A 19,093-nucleotide genomic window follows, 5' to 3' on the forward strand; every position below is an offset into this window, starting at 1 on the left:
ATGTTGTTAAGACAGCAGATATGTCTAAAATGATTCTGTGCTGAGATTGTCTATTTTGAGTTAAAGTGGGAGGAGGAAGGGACCTTAAACATCTTAGTGGTAGATGGCTCTTTTAGGACTTAAAGCATAAACAGACTTAAAAATGTATTGCTCTTCCAAATTGGTGCTTTGCAGAAGATAGTTTAAATAATTTATGAAATAAATTAGAAGGAATACTAGTATACATGCTCTATGTAAGAACTTGTGCTTCTTAGAAATAGTCATACTCCATAGTGGTTTGAAATCTTTGGAGTTATTTGAAAAGAGTGAATGAGGTCCTTAGAAACTAATTTTTTGGAAGATCAGATTGTTCATGGATTTGGGATCTTTACATTTTATTTTGCTCAAAAAATGAAGTACCTAGGAAAACATTCAGTAATGCTACTTTTCTAGGCAAACATTTTTTATGTTAGTGATAGACTTTAAATTTAGAACTTTGAGTATTTTTAAAAATCTGAATATTTTTAAAGCTTGTAAAAGCACAATGAAATCTTAGATCACTGTTGTATCTAACTTTAAATGGTATTTTTTCTTTCTGATAATTCTTCTTTTCCGCTAATTTCAAGACACTTTTTTTCATTGAGCTTTAATTGACACAATTATTAACGAACACAAATGTCATATTTAATCACAGCTGTCTTAGCAATTCTTTTTAGTGGAACTACAGCTATTAATTCCTTGAACTCCGTTGACATACATGAGTTATACTTCCTTGTTTATTTTTTCTTTCATCATGTCAGGCACCCCCTGTAATGGCCTATCCTGCTACTACACCAACAGGCATGATAGGATATGGAATCGTAAGTATTTTTCCCAACACAGCTTTTTGAAAATAGGTTGACTCACATTTAACATGAATTTATTTCGCAGCTTAACTGAAAAAAGAACTTAGTGCCACATATATCCTTAATGCCTAACACAGAACCTTGCACCATAGCATAGGTTTCATAAGTATTTCTAGAATAGTCATTATACAACAGATACTATTTATTAATGTTCACTGTATTTACTTGGCTTATTTTTCCTCTCATAAGTTTGTTAGGCATTTTATACTTCATTATGAACTCATTTAAACATTAATGTTAACTCCAAGTCTTCGTTGCTGTGATCTTACATTAATACCAGTGAGGTCTTATAACCTGAATACCACTCTAGAGGAAGGGGGGAATTAATATTTCTTGAATTGTGTAGGGGTAAATTTAGTTTAGTAAAGGGCACAGAAATTTTCCTATGACATGATTGGGATAGTACAGAAACAGTCCTTAAACCTTTAAGCTGCCCACAACCCACATTCTAGACTGCCCTTACTCTCCCAACTCTCTTAATACATAGACTCACATAAATAAGAAATGAAGGTAGTGGCTTCAGCCCACCACACACTTGGCGGAACTGTTGCTGTTGGGAGGCAGCACTGCATCCGTTGGTATTGCTACTGTGGCTGCTTCTGCTACTTCTTTATTTATTATACATCTGTAGCTCTTTTCCTGCATATGAAGGAGTTTCACAGCTTTTGGATTAGTAGTCATTACATTAAAAAGGTGTCTGCACAAAAAACTCAAAATGAATCTCACTACAAATAGGAGTCATCCTAAAAGGTTAAATAGAACTTGCAGAAAGGTAAGGTTTTAGAATATAGCATTTTAACCAAAATAATATGGTGGTCAGTGTGTACTTTATTTTGTCACTTACGTTAATTATATACCATGGAGTGGTAATTTTTAAAGAGATGGTTGGTTGAGATTTTCAATTATTTAAGAATGAACTAACCTCTTTGTGTGTAATTTAAGCCTCTTGGTTTTCCCTAAAAACGTCTGAAATAAAATGAAAGAACCATTGGGTTCTTTCAATTGGGAGTAAACTTCTTCAAACAATCAACTATTTTCCCTTGTGCTTATTTGCATAATGGCATAAGAACTTGATTTGATACACAAAGGCAGTTTTCTTTGAAATGTCTTAGCCATTTTATAGTTTCAAGTTTCCCATGTCTAAAGCTGGCAAATTTGGAAATTTTTTTGGTCTAAATTATTTTGTCTGTTTATCGTAGTTTGAATTTTGCAACTCATGTAGAAAAAGTTGAGCTTTTTTGCAAACTTTAAAAGATGAGCACATTAAAGACTTTCCATATTAAAAAAAATACTCCTAAAAATTTGTAGATGGGGCTTCCCTGGTGGCGCAGTGGTTGAGAGTCCGCCTGCCGATGCAGGGGACATGGATTCGTGCCCGGTCCGGGAGGATCCCACATGCCGCGGAGCGGCTGGGCCCGTGGGCCGTGGCCGCTGGGCCTGCACGTCCGGAGCCTGTGCTCTGCAGCGGGAGAGGCCACAGCAGTGAGAGGCCCGCGTACAGCAAAAAAAAAAAAAAATTTGTAGCTGTCAGTCTTATTTGCATTTACAGGTATTTTCCCTTTGAGTTACTGCAAAAGTACTAGTACTGTTCATCCCTGTCATCCTTCTTGTTTACTTACTCATAATAAGGAAAATGTGAGTTAACATCCTTTAACTTGACATTTTTTGTTTTTTTAGCCTCCTCAAATGGGAAGTGTACCTGTAATGACACAACCAACCTTAATATACAGCCAGCCTGTCATGAGACCACCAAACCCTTTTGGCCCTGTATCAGGAGCACAGGTACTAATTAACATGCTACATGTAACTGTTTTAATGTGCTTGATGTGGAAGAAATATAATAGCAAAAAATCCTTTTATACAACTTGAGAAGCAGGTTATTAGCATTTTTTCCCCTTCATTGTGGATGTTATTTTCTTCGCATATCTTTCTCATCTAAGAGTTTGTAGGAATATTGATTATTTAGAAAGAAAGGATAAGCAGATTACAAATATTAAAGATGGAAAATTCTTGATAACTTACAGTTGGTGGGTCCAGAGGATGGTTTTTCTGAGGTTAAGGAACCTTTTTTCTGATGATGATTCTGACATGCTCTCCTTTGTGGGCCTTAGAAACCTTGAACTCAGAACTCAGTGCCTTGGCTTGAATGGTGCTACAATAAAGGTGTTGCCTTTGAGATATTTGTGAAACTTGACGAGTCTTCAAAAGTTGCGAATGCTGTTTTTTCATTAGATAACTTCCTGCTGCTAAAGATCATATTTAAAAGCAACCCCTCCAAAAGGACAAAAAAGCTTGAAATGCCATGCTGACCTAATGTCTTCACAGGAAAGACTTTCCTCTTCAAATGTTTCTAAGGCCTTCTTCCAGTTCAAGAAAATTCACCTAAATATTCACTCTTTCTTTTTCATCTCGTTATTAGCATCAGGGGAATCTGTTTTTTCTGAAAAAAGCTTCTCATTGTGGTTAGGAGAGGAGATATGAAGTTTCTCTGTTATTTACTTCTCTGGCAGCATACTATGGAATGAGATCCTTGTAAAGTGATAGGACAGCTTGTCCTTCTGTATCTGTGGCTGTGCTCATATCATTTAACAGTTAGAAATAATGACATGTGATTGTTAAAGTACACCTTTCTTGGCTTCCGATGCCAACTGATTGGTTACTTTATGTGTTTAATGCTATTTGAAAACATTCATGGGAGCATTTGGTAATGGACTTATTCCTTTTCCACTTGAATGGATATAAGTATTACACTTGCCAGTGCATACAGTGTTACATGGCCAAAATTATTTGTATTGATCCAGTTGAAGCTTTTGTCTCAGAAACAGAAACAGAAAACAGAATATATTGTTACCTTAACCTTGGATGCTGCCTGACAGTCTCCCAGCACTTTCACATACATTATCTCATCTTATTCTCAAAATAATCTTTAAGGTAGATGGGCCTAGGATCACTATTGTCATCATCCTTTATCTTTATAGATAAAGAAAGTTGAGACTTGGAAAGGTTCTTCAACTAAATAAGTGGTGAAATGCAACTTAGCTCCCAGAATCCTTGATTCCTGGTCGAGTGCTCATTTGTGCCACACTGCCTCTCTACTAGTGCAACTCAGCCCCTGTGGCCACTACAGTAGTACTGTCTTCCTTTTGTCAGCAACGAAGCACTCTGCTAATTCCTTGGGTTTCCTGTTATATTATAAACTATATTTATGTATTTGGGATATAACTACTGTAGTTGTCAAGAGCATCCTATACAATTTTGGATAATACTTTTAACCTTGAAACACTTTATATGAGGGTTTTTTTTTAATATGGTAAAAAAAAAAATCTTAGTAAAATCTACCTTTAAAAAAATTGCTGGCCTCCTGGCATGTTTTCTTAACACAGATTTTATATCCTGTTTCCTTTTGAAATCCATGTAACTTTCACTGAAACACCAAAAAAAGTGCAAGAATTTCCAAGTTCTTTAGATGAAAGAGTGATAGAACTGCCTTTTTCTAATTATACCAGAAGAGAAGAGAATGAGAACATTAAGGTAATAAGTTTCTAGTTGAGAAATCAAATTTGAAGCGAGTACTTAATTTTAAATATTACTGATTGAGAAAAACCTGTGAAGGAAGGAAATTGATAACTAGGAAAAGAAAATCAGGTGGCAGTAAAGTGGCTCAAAGAGGCTTTGGTCTTCTCCTTATGCAGTTATTTGAATCAGTTGAAAGTCAGAATCTTAAATTTTATGTTACTTTTAATTCCTTTTACCCCTTTGTTTTCCATATGTCTTGTCATAAAGTCCCACTAATTGTTCCTCTGCTATTATTAGCTCCACCCTTTTTGCAGTCTATATCCTTTGCCCAGATTGGAACTTTTCTTGCCTTTCTAATTTAATCCATTTTGTAGATACTGGAGTAAACTTTTATAGGCAGCATTTGTATCATCTCCATATTCAAAAATCTGAGGAGACAAATCTAACATAACTGAAATGTAAGGCTTTCCTTCTGTCATAAAAACTACCTCACAAAATCTCCCTCTTTGTAAGAATAATAATGAATAAACAGAATATTCAATTCCCATGCCTTTATAACTGTCGATAAGTATCCAGTGTTCTGCTGCTGTTTGTCTTTTCCAGAAGTCCTTTGTCTGTCATAAAGTGCGTTTACTCTTTACTCAATCTTAGTCATGTCTTGTCCCTTTTCAGTTCTTCTGAGATCTGAAGTTCTTTTCCTTATTCTGCATTATTTTTCTTTATAGAACTTACCACTACTTGACATCTGTTTGTCCATCAGTCTATCCATTTGTCCGTTCATCCATCCATCCATCTGATCCCATATTAGATTGTAACCCTCATAGAGGCAGGCTTAGATGTGGCTTGTTTACTTCTGTGTTCATGGTTCCTAAAACAGTGCCTGATTCATGATAGTTTTTGAACATTATTTGTCAAACAAGTGAATTTGGTTGAAAACTTACCTTTACCATTTCGTAACTTACTCTGCTTCTCATTGGTATAGCTTTTTACTTACTTATAACCATTGTAATAATTTATAGCAGTGTTCAAAATTGGTTTAATTTATGCTAATAGACCATAAGTTAAAATGTTAGATGACTGTCACCTGAAGAATGAAGACACCTTTAATTTCATGATTGAATATTTTTAATCATTTAAAAATTAAACGATTTATCTTTGAAGTAGGAAAGATTTTCTCATGCTTTAGTATTTTAATGATTCTTAGCCAGTCCCTTGCATTAACTTTGTCCATCCAACGGTAGTAGTAACCAAAGTAATTTTTCTTAATGAATTACCTTTTAATTGTTCTCTCATTGTTTTGCTCTTTTTTTCAATAAAAATTCCTTGAGGCAGAGACGTCTCTTTGTACATTGTAAAGTAAATGATAGTTTAAATGTAAGTCAAATGCCATCAAAATAGAATCTTTTAATCAAATCCCAGTTCTCCAGCTCTTATCAAAAATCTTTTCCTATTCCTTGAAGTATTTCTTTTGGGAGCCATTACTTACCAAAGGTGTAACTTGTAGCTCCTGGTCTCTTGCCTACTTACCATTGAACCAAGCTAATATTCTTGAGAGTACCTCAACCCTCCCACATATATTTATCATATTACCATCAGTGAGGTATTACAAACAATGTGTTGTGTGTTCTGAATTATATCTAGATTACTCTTAGTGCTGTGTTAGGGCCTGCTAGTGAGAAAGTAGCTAATACCTTCCACATGACTGTTAGCTCAGACTTTTTGTTCTTTAGGAAATGGTCTTCAGAATAGCTTTAATCTAATAGACTACACTGTAGTGTTGAAATTATGCCTCCCTATACACCTATACACTTCTTCTGTTCTGTTCCCATCCCATTTTTTGTGCTGGCTTATTCTGTATTTTTTAAGATATTTTAACACAACTATTAGATGCTTAAAGATGGGTATTACGTTCTTGTGTTCCATGCCTAACATTGTAGCTTTTTTTTTTTTTAATGTTTTACATGAGTGCATCTTTCTAGGTGTTTGACTACATGGAAAACACTAGATACCTTTGGTTAATGCTTTTTTTTCCTCTTCTGTGCTTCCTCACACTATTTGATTGCCTGTTACCGGTTACTAATGTGTTCATTAACTTGGGGAGAGTGGGGACTCTTAATGCCCTCTCGCTCATGCTTTGTATAAATCTTACTGGTACTTACTGGTATATAAATTGAAATATCCATTGCTGGTCAATATTTTATAAACTCGTTCTGCGTTGCAGTATGCAGCTATTATGTTACTAAGCATGAAGACAATTAACCTAGTTAGTTTTGCTTTTTTTAAGTTACTGTGACGTGAGCTAACATTCTCTTAATGAATGTTTATAAGACAGTTTAGATGTTGAAGATTTTTGAGGGGGAGGGTTGTGTTTATTATGTTCTTATCACTTATTTATATGAGAAACTCAAACTGATCCCTTATCTGTTTTCCCAAAAGCAATATGAAAACCATAGTAGAGTGTTACATTTGGGGATTTATTTTTTAAAATAAGCATATTAAAAGTTTTATTGTTTTCTTGGTTGGTATTGGGGGGCTTTGAGGGGTTTTTTTAATGGAGGCTGTGGTTAAAGATGTAAAATGGCTGCTGGGTTTTTTTTGTATTGGCCAAATTTAAGTAAGTATGACATCAGTTAAGTGTCTGAAAGGACACAATGGCTAGTTGTGAGTGCTTTTTACCGATGTAAATGGGGGCACTGTTGGCTTTGGATATTGGAATAATTTAAGTCTTACCAAAAAAAAAAAAAGCCTTTTAATGACTTTCCTGTGTATAAGAACTAATAGCTCTCTTTGCTTTTAGGCTTAGTTTAGTTTTGTTTGTTTGTTTGTTTGTTTACTTTCTTGGTATGTTAACTGTGGGTGTTGGCAGTGCCTCTCTGTCAGCTGATCTGCCCAGCTGCATTTCTGTGAAAGCCTTTTTCCTTGTCAGCAGTGTGTTGTGCTCATTCATCCTTGCTTAGTAGAAGAGCTCAGGAGGGGATTTACTTTAGGAATTGGGATTTAGGACCATAGGTGAGAATGTTTCTGGAGTCCCGTCTGCTTACCATTGTTGTTAATAAGACAACATGTACGACCAGGCCTTTTCACTGGATTTTTGCTGAGAACATTTTTTCTAAAAGGTGGAAATCTAATTCTTGTTTTAAACAAAACTTAGAACATATTCATAAAATCTTGGGTGACTGTGAAGTTCTTCAAAATCCTCATGATGAACATCAGTGATTGTGTATGGCACTGTGAATATAGAAAGCACACAGGTATATTGACTGTCTGACATTTACTAGAGAAGTCCTTTTTAAAAAATTATTTCTCGACTCTTAAACTTTTTTCTGTACATTAAAATATAGCCATGAATTCTAGCTGAGTTGAGCTTGAGATAGCAGATTTTAGAGAGAAAGCAAAGCACCAGCCTTGGAGTCAGCAGATCTGCTTTCGAGTCTGTTATTAGTGTCCTGGGGCTGCTGTAACAAAGTGTACCACAAACTCGATTTCTTAAAACAGCAGGAATTTAATCTCTCACAGTTCTGGAGTCTTAAGGTCCGAAAACAAGGTGTCAGTAGGGCCACGCTCCTCCTGAATTCTCTAGAGGAGGATCCTTCCTTGCCGCTTCCAGCTTTTGGTAGCCCCAGTCATTCCTTGACTTAGAGCTGCAGCACTTCAGTCTCTGCCTCTTTCACATGGCATCCTCCTTGTGTCTCTGTCTTCACATGGCCTTTCCCTCTTTTTACAAAGACATCAGTCATTGGACTAGGGCCCACCCTAATGACCTTGTCGTAACTTGATTACAACTGCAGAAACCCTATTTCCAAATAAGGTCACATTCATAAATACATTCATAGGGGTCAGGGCTTCAGCGTATCTTTTTAGGGGATACAGTTCAACAGACTCTCAGCTCGACTCCTCACTTAACCGGGTGTTTCAGAGAAAATTGTCTACGTAACTTTGATGAGCCTCAGTTTCTTTATATATAGAATGGTGATTTTTACCTTGTGTACTTTATAAGTTTGTTGAAATGAAAATATTTGTAATTGACTTAGGAATGTGGATGTTTATGTTTTTTTATTGATGATTATAAGGAACCTTTTTTGTCTTTAGAAGAAAATGTTACAAGGTTGCCCTATTTTCAGAAATTGTTTCTATTCCATGAGGTGTCCCTATTCCCAACTTCTGATTTATAATAATACAGTTTATATTTCTTCCCATGTGTTACAAATTATATTTATTGTAAATATAATAATTCATACTTCATTATTTTGAAACCTTAATCATGACTCACTATTATCTGATGACATCAGATAAACTCATAGAGAACCACAGGCTAGGGTAGTCACTGTGGTGTGGGGATGGGGCGGGCTGGGTGAGCACGGTCTGCATTAGGGCCTGAATCATCCACATGAGGTGTAGACGCTGGACATTGTTTACAGGAACCTGACACACTGCTCTTGAGGACTCTGTCAGCAGCACCTGAATTGGCTCAGCATTTGTGGAGGTGGTGTTACCCTAAAGGACGAAGCTTTATTTTATAGTAATTAAAATCTTTATTTGGTCCAATTTAATACAGTTTATAAGTCTCTTTTTGTGGGGAGGGGCAAACCTCTTTTGAAAATGTCTAAGTCTAAGGAACTCTGTCTTAGACGTTTTTAGTGGAAGCCCAATAGATAAATCAGGTAAAAGCAGGTAGCCTCAAGCTCATGTATGGAACACGGTTTGGAAATTTTTTTTAACCAAACAAAAGTGCCATATTTTCAATAAACAGCAAATAAGTGGTGCATTGTAGGCACATGTAATTATTATTTTGTCTCCTTATGTACCAGTTGACATAAACGTTACAGCTTTTCATTTTCTTTGGTTTTCAAGGGGTAAGAGTCTAATATGAATGAGCAGTGAACATTTTATTCAAATAAGCTGAGCCAGTTTTCATGATTTCCATCCATCAAATGGAACTTTAAACAGACTTCTCTTACCCTTGCAAATGCTTCTGATATACAGAAATGTTGTTTATTTTTGGCTTAGGTCAGTTAATAGTATTTCCTCCCATGAGTTTAGGAAATCTTCTGATCTATTTCCCTCTCTCCAATTTGGTCTTCTTTAACTCTTTGTCGGTTTAGGTTGCCATAATTCTAAGGAGATGACTTAGATGCCATTTTGGAATAATGTCACTCCTATGTTAATAGTTTTAAGTTATGTGGACTCTAGCAGTAGAGAGGTTTAGAAACAACACATTCAAAGAGAAATCCTCTTAGGTCACTGTTTGGTGCCCCTAAGACAAGATGAAGTAGTGCTTTGAAGGTGACAGGAGTAAGGTTGGCGTAACTTTGTGATGTTATTGATGGGCAGAAGCCCAAGATGGGTTGTGTTAAGCATAAACCCAAGAAGCAGTTATCAAAAGGCACTAGACTCAACGTACAGGACAGGCCCTCTACCTTATGCAGTGGAGAAAGGAGTCCTCTCTTTTAGCTATACTTCACAGAGGCAGCTGAGAATAGCATTATCTTTAGTATAAAATTTTGGAATGCAGCACTATATGTTTATATCCCTGTGCATCTGGATTCAGTGGTCTGGCCGTGGTCCAACATTATTCAAAAACAACATACCTTTCTGTGCTCAGTTTTATATCTGACATCTCTGTGAAATCATATTAGGTAGGGCTGAGGTTTCTAAAATGTTTCCATTGCACAGCAATATCAGGAAAATATTCTTTAAGCATGTACCCTCAGTGTATTTATATTTATATATCCCTACAACAATATGTACATTAAATAACATGTAAAAATAGACATTTTAAAAGGGTAAAAATTAATAGGGAAGTTCTAATACTTCTAATATCCAACTTTGGTGACATTTTTATACAGAGCTTGTTTTATCACCAAAAAACATTTTAATTTAGCATGTTATAGAATGCTTATAATATGTGTAAGTCACTGCTAGTTGCTGAACAAGAGACAGGGAGAATATGTTTCTTATATCTGAGGAGCCTAAAGGTGAGTATAATATGGAAGCACAAGTGACTGGTTGATGGTAAAATAAGAACTATTATAAGAGCAACACAGACAAGACAGAGTGGCTCCTATTATGTAAGACTAGATGAGCATTTGATTGTAGGTGGTAAGGAAGGTTGAACTAATATTTGAGTGACTAACATATGCCAGGGTGCTTTTTGTATATTTTAATCCTCAAGACAGCCATTAACGGGGATGTGGGTATTGGGTCTTGATATTCTTAACCTCATTTTACAAAAGAGCCAGGATTAGGTTCCTTTCCATAAAACTGTGCTCTCTCATCCCAGGCAAAGGAAATACGCCCATTTTTTCCTAAGATGTTAACTTTGCTTCTTCAAGAAAGACAAAATGAGTCTTTACAGCATTGCTATTTGCTATCCAGGCTTTTGGATACAAATTCAAATGTAAAGATGTGGCACCTTGCTTCTTCGCTAAGAATTTTAAGCACAGCCAGGTTTGTCCTTAAATACCCAGTCTTTTATTCTCCCGTAAGCTTTCAATTGCACTAGGTTCACTTTCTGAGACTGATGCTATTTTCCTGTTCTAATATGAAATTTTCTTTCTTTGGTGTTGAATGGGAGTAGAATGAAGGAGTAACCATTTTTATTTATGATCTTTAGTGTGCTGATAGAATTCTTTTTTAAAAATTCCTTTATTCTCTGTATGTTTGCTTTTTTATAAAGTTAACTTACGATTTCTGTACTCTTGTCTTTACTATACTAAACACACACTACAGCCAAAAAAAAATCTTTGCTCTGGAGATAAAAACAAAGATTTTTGGTAACATTAGATTCTTTTTTTTTCTATTTCAACATATTTTTTTTAAAGGTTGATTAGAGTGGCGGGAGTGGGTGAAGGAATGTCAGCTGAGAGTTGCCATCATCAACTACTTGTACATTTTAGTATTTTTATTTATCTGCGGCTCTTCTTTCACTGCTTCTCAGTATTTCATTTTCCTATAAAATGAGAAGACTTTAAGTATGTCTGTATTAGACTAGTGAGACTGACTGCTTTGTTTAAATGGCATATTTAGTTGTGAGGTAGGTCGATTTAATTTGAACAAACTGATAGCTGTACTAATTTTTTAGTTCTGTGGGAATTTTGGTATAGAGAATGTTACTTGAAATAAATGAGTGAAAGTCTTTTTCTTTTGTTTGGTGTGTGTGTGTGTGTTGGCATATTTGTAGTAGAATTTTACTGGAATGGTCAGTTACAATTTGTCTTACGCTGGCTTGTAAAATATGGTGATATTGTAATTAATGATGGTCATTGGATTTTTTCTTTTTTTAAATTCCTTATCCTCCAGTACGTAGCAACCCTACGTGTTCTTTAATCTACTCCCAAGAATTATAAGTAAAGTAGGGTTAACTTGACTTTCTCAGGCTCTTTAAATCCTGCTGCTTCTCACCCGCCAGGATCCTGTTACTCCTTTGTGTACTTTGTTCTTCCTTCTTTCCTTGAGCATTAACTGGGCGATTGCAGTATATTTCCTTTCCTTCTGCTTCCTTATTTACTCGCTGAGCTGACTACCTTCTCACCAGTGCAAGATGTGCCTATGCTTCGGTACAGGTGCCAGGAAGGGGTGGGGCCCGCTGGTGAAGGGCTGCTCCATGGCTCAGTCCTTGGCACTCGCTGCAGTCAGCCAGTCCAGTCTGGGCCAAGGTTCCATCTGCTTGAAATGGATGTTGATGATACGAAACTTACTGCAGGGATATTAAGTCTTGTTTTCTCATGTTTTAATTTAGCTACATATTTTTTATAGATATAAGACATGTGTGTATGTTTGTTTTGCCAATTTAACAGAATAGTAGAAGTATTAGTTAGAAACTAGCACTTCTTCCCTCAAGGAAAATTGATCCTCTTCAACATTGTTTTTGAGCCTCCAGGACTTTTCTCCAGCAGTATGCTCACATATGGAAAAGAACAGAATTCTGGTGCTCCCTTTGACCATATTCTTCAGGGACATTTTCCCCTGAGACTGTCAGGTCTTCAGACTGCTGCCCTCATGAAAATTTGATTTAAGAAGATGTTTCAGTGTGGGGCTCTCATGGGAGACTGTTGATTTTGGATGCTTAGCTATCTGCAGTAAGCAGGGGGGTTTTGTTGTTGTTTTTTAACTTCAAATGAAAAAGAAAATCTGTTTTGGAGAAAAACCCAGTTAATCTTAAACTCCCTCCAGCTCAGGGATCACTTTACTTAAAATCATTTCGCTTCTGAATGGTCATCCTGGTTGGTCTGAAAGGTGAGGAGGAAATGTCTTTCTAATAAGTTGCACCTTATTCTGTCTCAGCACGTATGATACTTGAATCTCCAAACCCAGACCTGCTGTCCTGTCCTCCCATCTGTAGCTGCTTGTGTAATTCCATCAACTTTTCCATTGTCTCTTCCCATTGTCTTTGAACATTTATTTCTGAGAACAAGGTATGGATTAAGAAAATGACTCAACCACTAATATAACTGAAGATGATTTCTAAACCTGTAAATTAATCTTGGCATCCAAAACAACAAATTGCACATACTTGTGGTGTAATATTTGTTGAAAGCTCATTGGCTCTTCATTCTTTATAGTGCTTTTCTTAAGAAAATAAAAAGGTAGAAATGAGATCACTTTGACCCAGCAAAGACAGATTTTGAGCCTTGAAATCCTTTATAGGAATTCGAATGTTGAGGTATGAATTGAAACTGTTTCTACTTAGTCTTAACTTTGATTTAATGCTCAGTTGAACATTCCTGTTCATGCCTCTGCAATCTGCTGCAGGAGGAGGAAAAAATTAAAAGTTTGTTCCAAACTAAAATGGCTCATATTTGGTTTAAAATACTCTTAAAGTAGGCTCGGTGAAGGAGATACATGTATGAAATGAACATCTTGGTACTTTAGGGTTACTAAAGATATGTTATGGAGTTCAACAGTCTGCTTGCCTTACTGTATATTCAAATTAAACAACAGGAGCAAATTCCAAGAATCAAGTGAATGTATTCTAACAGGAAGCTGAACCAAAGATCTTAAGTATTCCATGTATTCAGGGCAGTATGCGGGTAGTTGGACCAGATAACCTCTAAGCTCCTTCTACCTCCCAAAGTATAAGCATCAGCTGTGGCATGTCCAGATAAACAGGCAGGAGACAACTCCATGTGAAAAAAGTGTAAACACTGAGAACAGGACTTTCCACCTCTTATGAGGAAGGAAGGAAAGGGTATTGCAGCTAGATGTGTTGGGTCTGGACTGAGGTCAGATTTGACACACCGTTTGACAGACAGCCTGGACACAGGAAGCCATCTTCTGTGGCTCACAATTAGGCTGTGGTTCCCGTCCTCCCCTCTCCCACACACACATAAAATAAAAGTCTTAACCATGGGTCAGCTTATTTCAACCTTTTTGGGTAAAAGACTTTATTCCTTTGGAATTCAGAAACAAGAATTTGTTTTCTGAAAAACACATGCCATTGGATACCCTTTTAACTAGACGTGTGACTGAAACTTTTGTTTAAATAATTCCACCTTCTGCAAGGGCTGCCATTATATTTATTAAAGTTGACAAAACAAAAACCACTTCTTCTTTCATTACATTTTCTGCTTTCATGTTCTGTCATTCTGAGATCTTTTTTTCTTTCCCTCTCTCTGTCTTCTTTTCCCCCAGCTGTCGGCAGCATCCAGCCCCTCCAGTCACAGTCCTCACAGAGCTTCAGGAAAGGACCCTTTTGCAGAGCTCTCTTTGGAGGATTTCTTATAAATCACTTTAGGTATTGCTGCTTGTTGGGGGAGATGGGGACTTAAATATCAATACTTTTAAAAATTACCAAACATTAAGCACAATTTACTCTTCTCCTCTGTTTCTTTAAAGGACTCTAGGTTCCCTCTCTTTCTCCTCCTCCTCTGTTCTTTAGGTGAAGAATAGATCAAGACAGGGCATAAGGACAAAGAACTTTTGGAAAATATCTTTAACATTATTAGAAGATGTGAAATCAAAAGACCATCTCACATATGTACATATAAGCATCCACTGTGCACAGCAGATGGATGAGCTCAAACACCAGCCGTTAAAAACTGGGTGTTTTATTCAGTCTTAAAAGATTTATAGAGAACAACACAATTTTACACACTGGATTCAAGCTTTATTAGGAGCATCTTTAGTTTTAACATAATGGCCAGGATTCATTGTGAAGAATTCATTTTAACAATTTCTTTAAAGGGTTATATTTTTATGTATGCCTTTTTCATTTTAAAATAGTAGTATTTTCCAAAAAAACAGCTTATATATTTTTTTTAAATTAAAGGCAAGTGAATACTTAGTGCCCTTTTTGATAGAAAGATTCTGCTTTTGATCCACACTGCCTCTTTTCCTGGAAGACAATGTCATTTGTTCTTCTTGATGCCGTAGCCCCCAGTGTAGATACACCTTCTGGATCTTTGAGAGTTTGTACTCTTCTGATTTGACAACAGTTTATTAGCACATCATTTCAGTAATGTCTTTGGATGAGCAGTTTAAAGGATAAAGATATCATGAGTGAAATATCTGAGTGACTAGTTGACACCCTATTGAAAAGTATTCTTTTGTAGATCTTTCAGATTTTGATTTATATCAGAAATTTTTAATAAATATAATATTACTGTTGCCTTAATTATCTCTGATTTTATTATAATATTTGGAAATAATATTTCAAATTTTGCTTGTTGCCTAAATGAGATTTTTATGTGGAATATTTGTGTTCATGGAGAGATTTTCTGAACTTGTCATGGAAAAATCATTCGTCTTCTTTCTTCCCATATCCCTTGGTTTTTTAGTAATTAGAAAGATATTTGGAAGTTCCTGTAGTTATGCTTCAAATATTGAGTTCTGGCTCATGATAAGCTGATAATACTGACTTCGTTTTGTAATCAGGGTTTGTGATAAGCATGCCATGAACACTTCCAGGCAAGTTGAATAGTAAGAGGCACAAAGCATTTTTACTTATGAGAAGATACCCTACAATGCAGTGAATTAACTTACACTCTTTTTTTTCCCCCAGATACAGTTTATGTAACTAGATGGAAGAGAATGGAATTATTCCAAAAAGACAAGTGCTCAAGCAGCAAATACTTACTTCCAGCAAAATCCAAACTGCTGTCTCTTAAACTCTCATTAGAATGCTACAGTAACCCAATGAAGGCCCATGAAGGAAATTGGGACTAGTCGATAGGAGAACGTATCAATACAGTTTATAAAGCCAAGAATTGCCATGAATTCAGACTGTCTTTTTGGTGACTAATTCTTCAGTTCTTTCATCTCCTGTTAATACCCATAATCAGTAACCTACCAAGAAAAGCCCTTATCTGGAAAGAGTGAAATTTGTATTTGGAAAAGCTGCCTGGAGAGAAGAGCTGTGTCCTTTACTGTAATGCAACAGGACTCTTCTGGGGGGATCAAATCATAATTCTTAATTATGCAGTATCTTTCTTTTCTCCAGTCCTCACAGATACAGAAACAGTAACTAAAATTAACTTTTCTTTTTAAAAAATTATATATTCAGTTTGCAGTAGACATTCCTTAAGTATTTGTATTTATTTATGATTATCAATTTACGTAACATTAATATTGTATCAAACCTCCTTATGAAAATGAGTATGGATGTACACAGTATGTTTGATTTTTATCCATAAGAATGAATCTGATTCAGAATGCTTTTCAGCTGACATACAGAGCACTAAATATTTTAAGGCAAGTCCATAGGTCTGAATCGCTTAAGAATTCTCAGTTTCTATGGGATTTAGGGAAGCATTATAAATGCATTAATCCTTATAGTCAATTCTGTGCCTAGGATTTTGCAAGGGAACAGTTCACAGAACTGGGAAAAGCACTACATTTTAAATTCAGCATTAGTGCATTGGGAAGGGACTTTACTGCTTTGTGCTTGGCATGTCATTATTTTCCATTTGACATTAGGGCCTTTCCAAAATGAATGTGAGGAATTGCTTTCACTTCAAGACTTTCCTTCTTTTCAGTAAAACTCTAGGAGGTGTTATGGGGGGAGGGGAGGGGACAAAATCCTTGAACCTTTTATTTGGCTCATGCCATGTTATGATCATGTACCTTTTAAATAAGGGGAAATAGTATCTTTAAAGTTAATGTCTAGCCAAGAGTTTAGTTAGCGAAGAATTAAGCTGCACTGTTGATCGGTGCTTTGTGTAAATACATCTTAACATTTGGGTTGAGAGGGGCCTTAAGAAGGACAGTTTGTTGTAGGAAAGCAATTCTGTACATGAGTTAAGCATACTTGTTGCATTGTCTCTGCAGATTCTATTTTTGTTTACAATATTAAAATGTATGTTAGCAAAAATGGGTGGATTTTCAAATAAAATGCAGCTTCCACAAAACTTTTGTTATGGTATTCTGGTCTGAGGCACATTTACTTTTTTCCTCTTTTCTTTATCATTGGTATTATTATTTTTTGCTAATAAAAGTATACCCAAGTGATTATATTTGATGATTTAATAAAATGTAAAATTTATTTCTCTTTTAACTTAACTTCCAAGAAGCTTGATCTTGGTACTTTTGTTACCTTCTAGAAACTGAACTACTTATTAAAACTGTTCATTTTTGTCTTTTGATCAGACGCCTTCGGTCAGGTAAGTTTAAGGGAGAAAATGCTTTGAATTTGACCTATTGATGCATGTGATTATGTCTGCCAAAGAAACCTCTGACTGTATCGTGTTTCATGTTGAATAGTAAGTAGGATCCAGAGTACATGATAGAGGGACTAAAAGCTTTGCATTGATAAATGTCTGCATACTATTTGCCATGGTTGGAAAACATAGTCTTTAACCAATATACATTGTTAATTTTACCACTTTTTAAGTTTCACTATTATTAAACCATTTTCATACAGACTGGAAAATGTACTTTTGTAAGTTAACTTCCTTAACATCATCACAGATTTTGATTTGTCTCTCCTGGTGGTGTTTGAGTGGATGTTATATTTGAGGTCTATGGCTTGTTCCTTTTATACTACTTTTTTTTTTCCCCCAACATATTCAAGTTTGTGAAATCCTTCATAAACATTTCCATCTTATTGTTCAAACTTTTGGGCTTGTTGGATTAGTATTATCCACATTTTACCCATTTTACAGATTGGAATAAGGAACTTGCTCAGGTTGACAAGCTAACAGACATTGGAATCAGGTCTTTGCTTCATGGTCCATTGTTCTGTCTGTGCATAAACTGAAAAGGGAATTATTTCCCTCTGTGGTCAAGCCTGATGACCACTGTCTATTCTCAGATGGTCTTCTCCTATGAAGCATACTTCCCACCTCCTGCAAAACACATGAGCATGTTAACTTTAATCAAAATGTAACAAGTGGGGGCTTCCCTAGTGGCACAGTGGTTGAGAGTCCGCCTGCCGATGCAGGGGACACGGGTTCGTGCCCCGGTCCGGGAAGATCCCACATGCCGCGGAGCGGCTGGGCCCGTGAGCCATGGCCGTTGAGCCTGCGCGTCTGGAGTTTGTGCTCTGCAACGGGAGAGGCCACAACAGTGAGAGGCCCACATACCGCCAAAAAAAAAAAAAAAAAAAAGTAAGTGAAGTAAGTCAGCTGTTGAATACATAAAAAAATACATAACTAAATCAGGTTCTAAACCTGTATATGCCCCCGCCATCTTACTACCCAGCTAACAAGTTGGTAGTGGCTGCAGAAAGAGATTAAGACTGTTAGCAGAGGGCAGCTAACCCATCCCAGATCATTTGCAAAATTTTTCCTTTTAACATCTCATTATTATTGTTCATTATATTTTTAAGATATACTTTTCTTAACCATTGACTGTGAGAGTCCATATTTAGGAAGAGGCCTTATGTTAGAGCAGGAATCTTTTACTTCTCCACGAGCCAACAAAACATTACCCCTGGAAAGCAGGCCTTTATGGGATAAGTTTCTCCTTGAACTAAAGTAATTCCAAGGCTCTTCTCCTGTTTATTGTCACTAATAAACATGTTTCCAAATTCTTGAGAATTCAGAGTACTGATGTAAATGCTTATTCTCCAGCACTCCATGGAGAAAAACAGAATCTCTCTCTTCAGGGGAGGGAGCTCTCTTCAGGGGAGGGTGACCCCTGTGTGTTCACCAGTGGCTAGCTCACAGTATGTGGGAAGGCCACAGCATTCAGCCAGGTGAACTTCATCTATCTTATCCTCGAGAAAAGATGGCTCCACAGCCTTTGCATCTAGCTTAGATCTTTGTTCTGTCACATTTGCTACCTTCCGTGGGTCTGACTACACCTAGAATTCTGCAGTCTGAATAGGCTCTGGATGGAAAGGCTGCTGTATCATCTTCCATGCAGTCTCTCTCAGAAAACCTCAAGCTGATTCCTTGCTTTTACTAAGAAGTGGCATTCTATTTAGTGTGTCACCAACCAGAAATGCTTTCTAAGTCTCTAGCTAGTATTTTAGTCTAATTTTGCTATAAGCACTTAGGAAATGTCCCCTTTGTTAACTGATGCAGCATGCAGGTGTAGTTTTTATGCTGTATGAAACTACCCACATTGTCAAAAGTTAAGGTCTTTCTGTGGTGTTACTATCGGGGCAGGTGTGACCATTCTGAGGCAGAGTAGGTTACGCTGGGTTTAGGCATACACCTAGAAGGAGAGAAAAGCAAGGACAAAGCTTTATGGAAGCTTCACTTCCTAATAAGTTCTCATTCCAAAGAGCTTTTCCTTTATCTCCTGCAAAAGCT

General features: G+C 36.4%; 1 protein-coding gene across 12 annotated transcripts in view; it reads left to right on the top strand.

Moving 5' to 3' along the window:
• Positions 1-16,844, top strand: part of PICALM (phosphatidylinositol binding clathrin assembly protein) — a 107,679-nt gene extending 90,835 nt beyond the window's left edge. For 11 of the 12 annotated variants that reach the window (XM_019948686.3, XM_019948687.3, XM_019948688.3 and 8 more), the window contains 4 exons: positions 780-839; positions 2,562-2,666; positions 14,031-14,133; positions 15,400-16,844. In XM_019948686.3, coding sequence (XP_019804245.1) covers positions 780-839; positions 2,562-2,666; positions 14,031-14,123 — 258 coding nt within the window. In that variant the 3' untranslated portion in view covers positions 14,124-14,133; positions 15,400-16,844. The remainder of the gene's footprint in view (positions 1-779; positions 840-2,561; positions 2,667-14,030; positions 14,134-15,399) is intronic. The other variant, XM_019948691.3, reaches the window with a different exon arrangement.
• Positions 16,845-19,093: the final 2,249 nt, after the last annotated feature.

This window comes from Tursiops truncatus, chromosome 8, assembly GCF_011762595.2.
Source record: "Tursiops truncatus isolate mTurTru1 chromosome 8, mTurTru1.mat.Y, whole genome shotgun sequence".
Lineage (NCBI taxonomy): Eukaryota > Metazoa > Chordata > Mammalia > Artiodactyla > Delphinidae > Tursiops > Tursiops truncatus.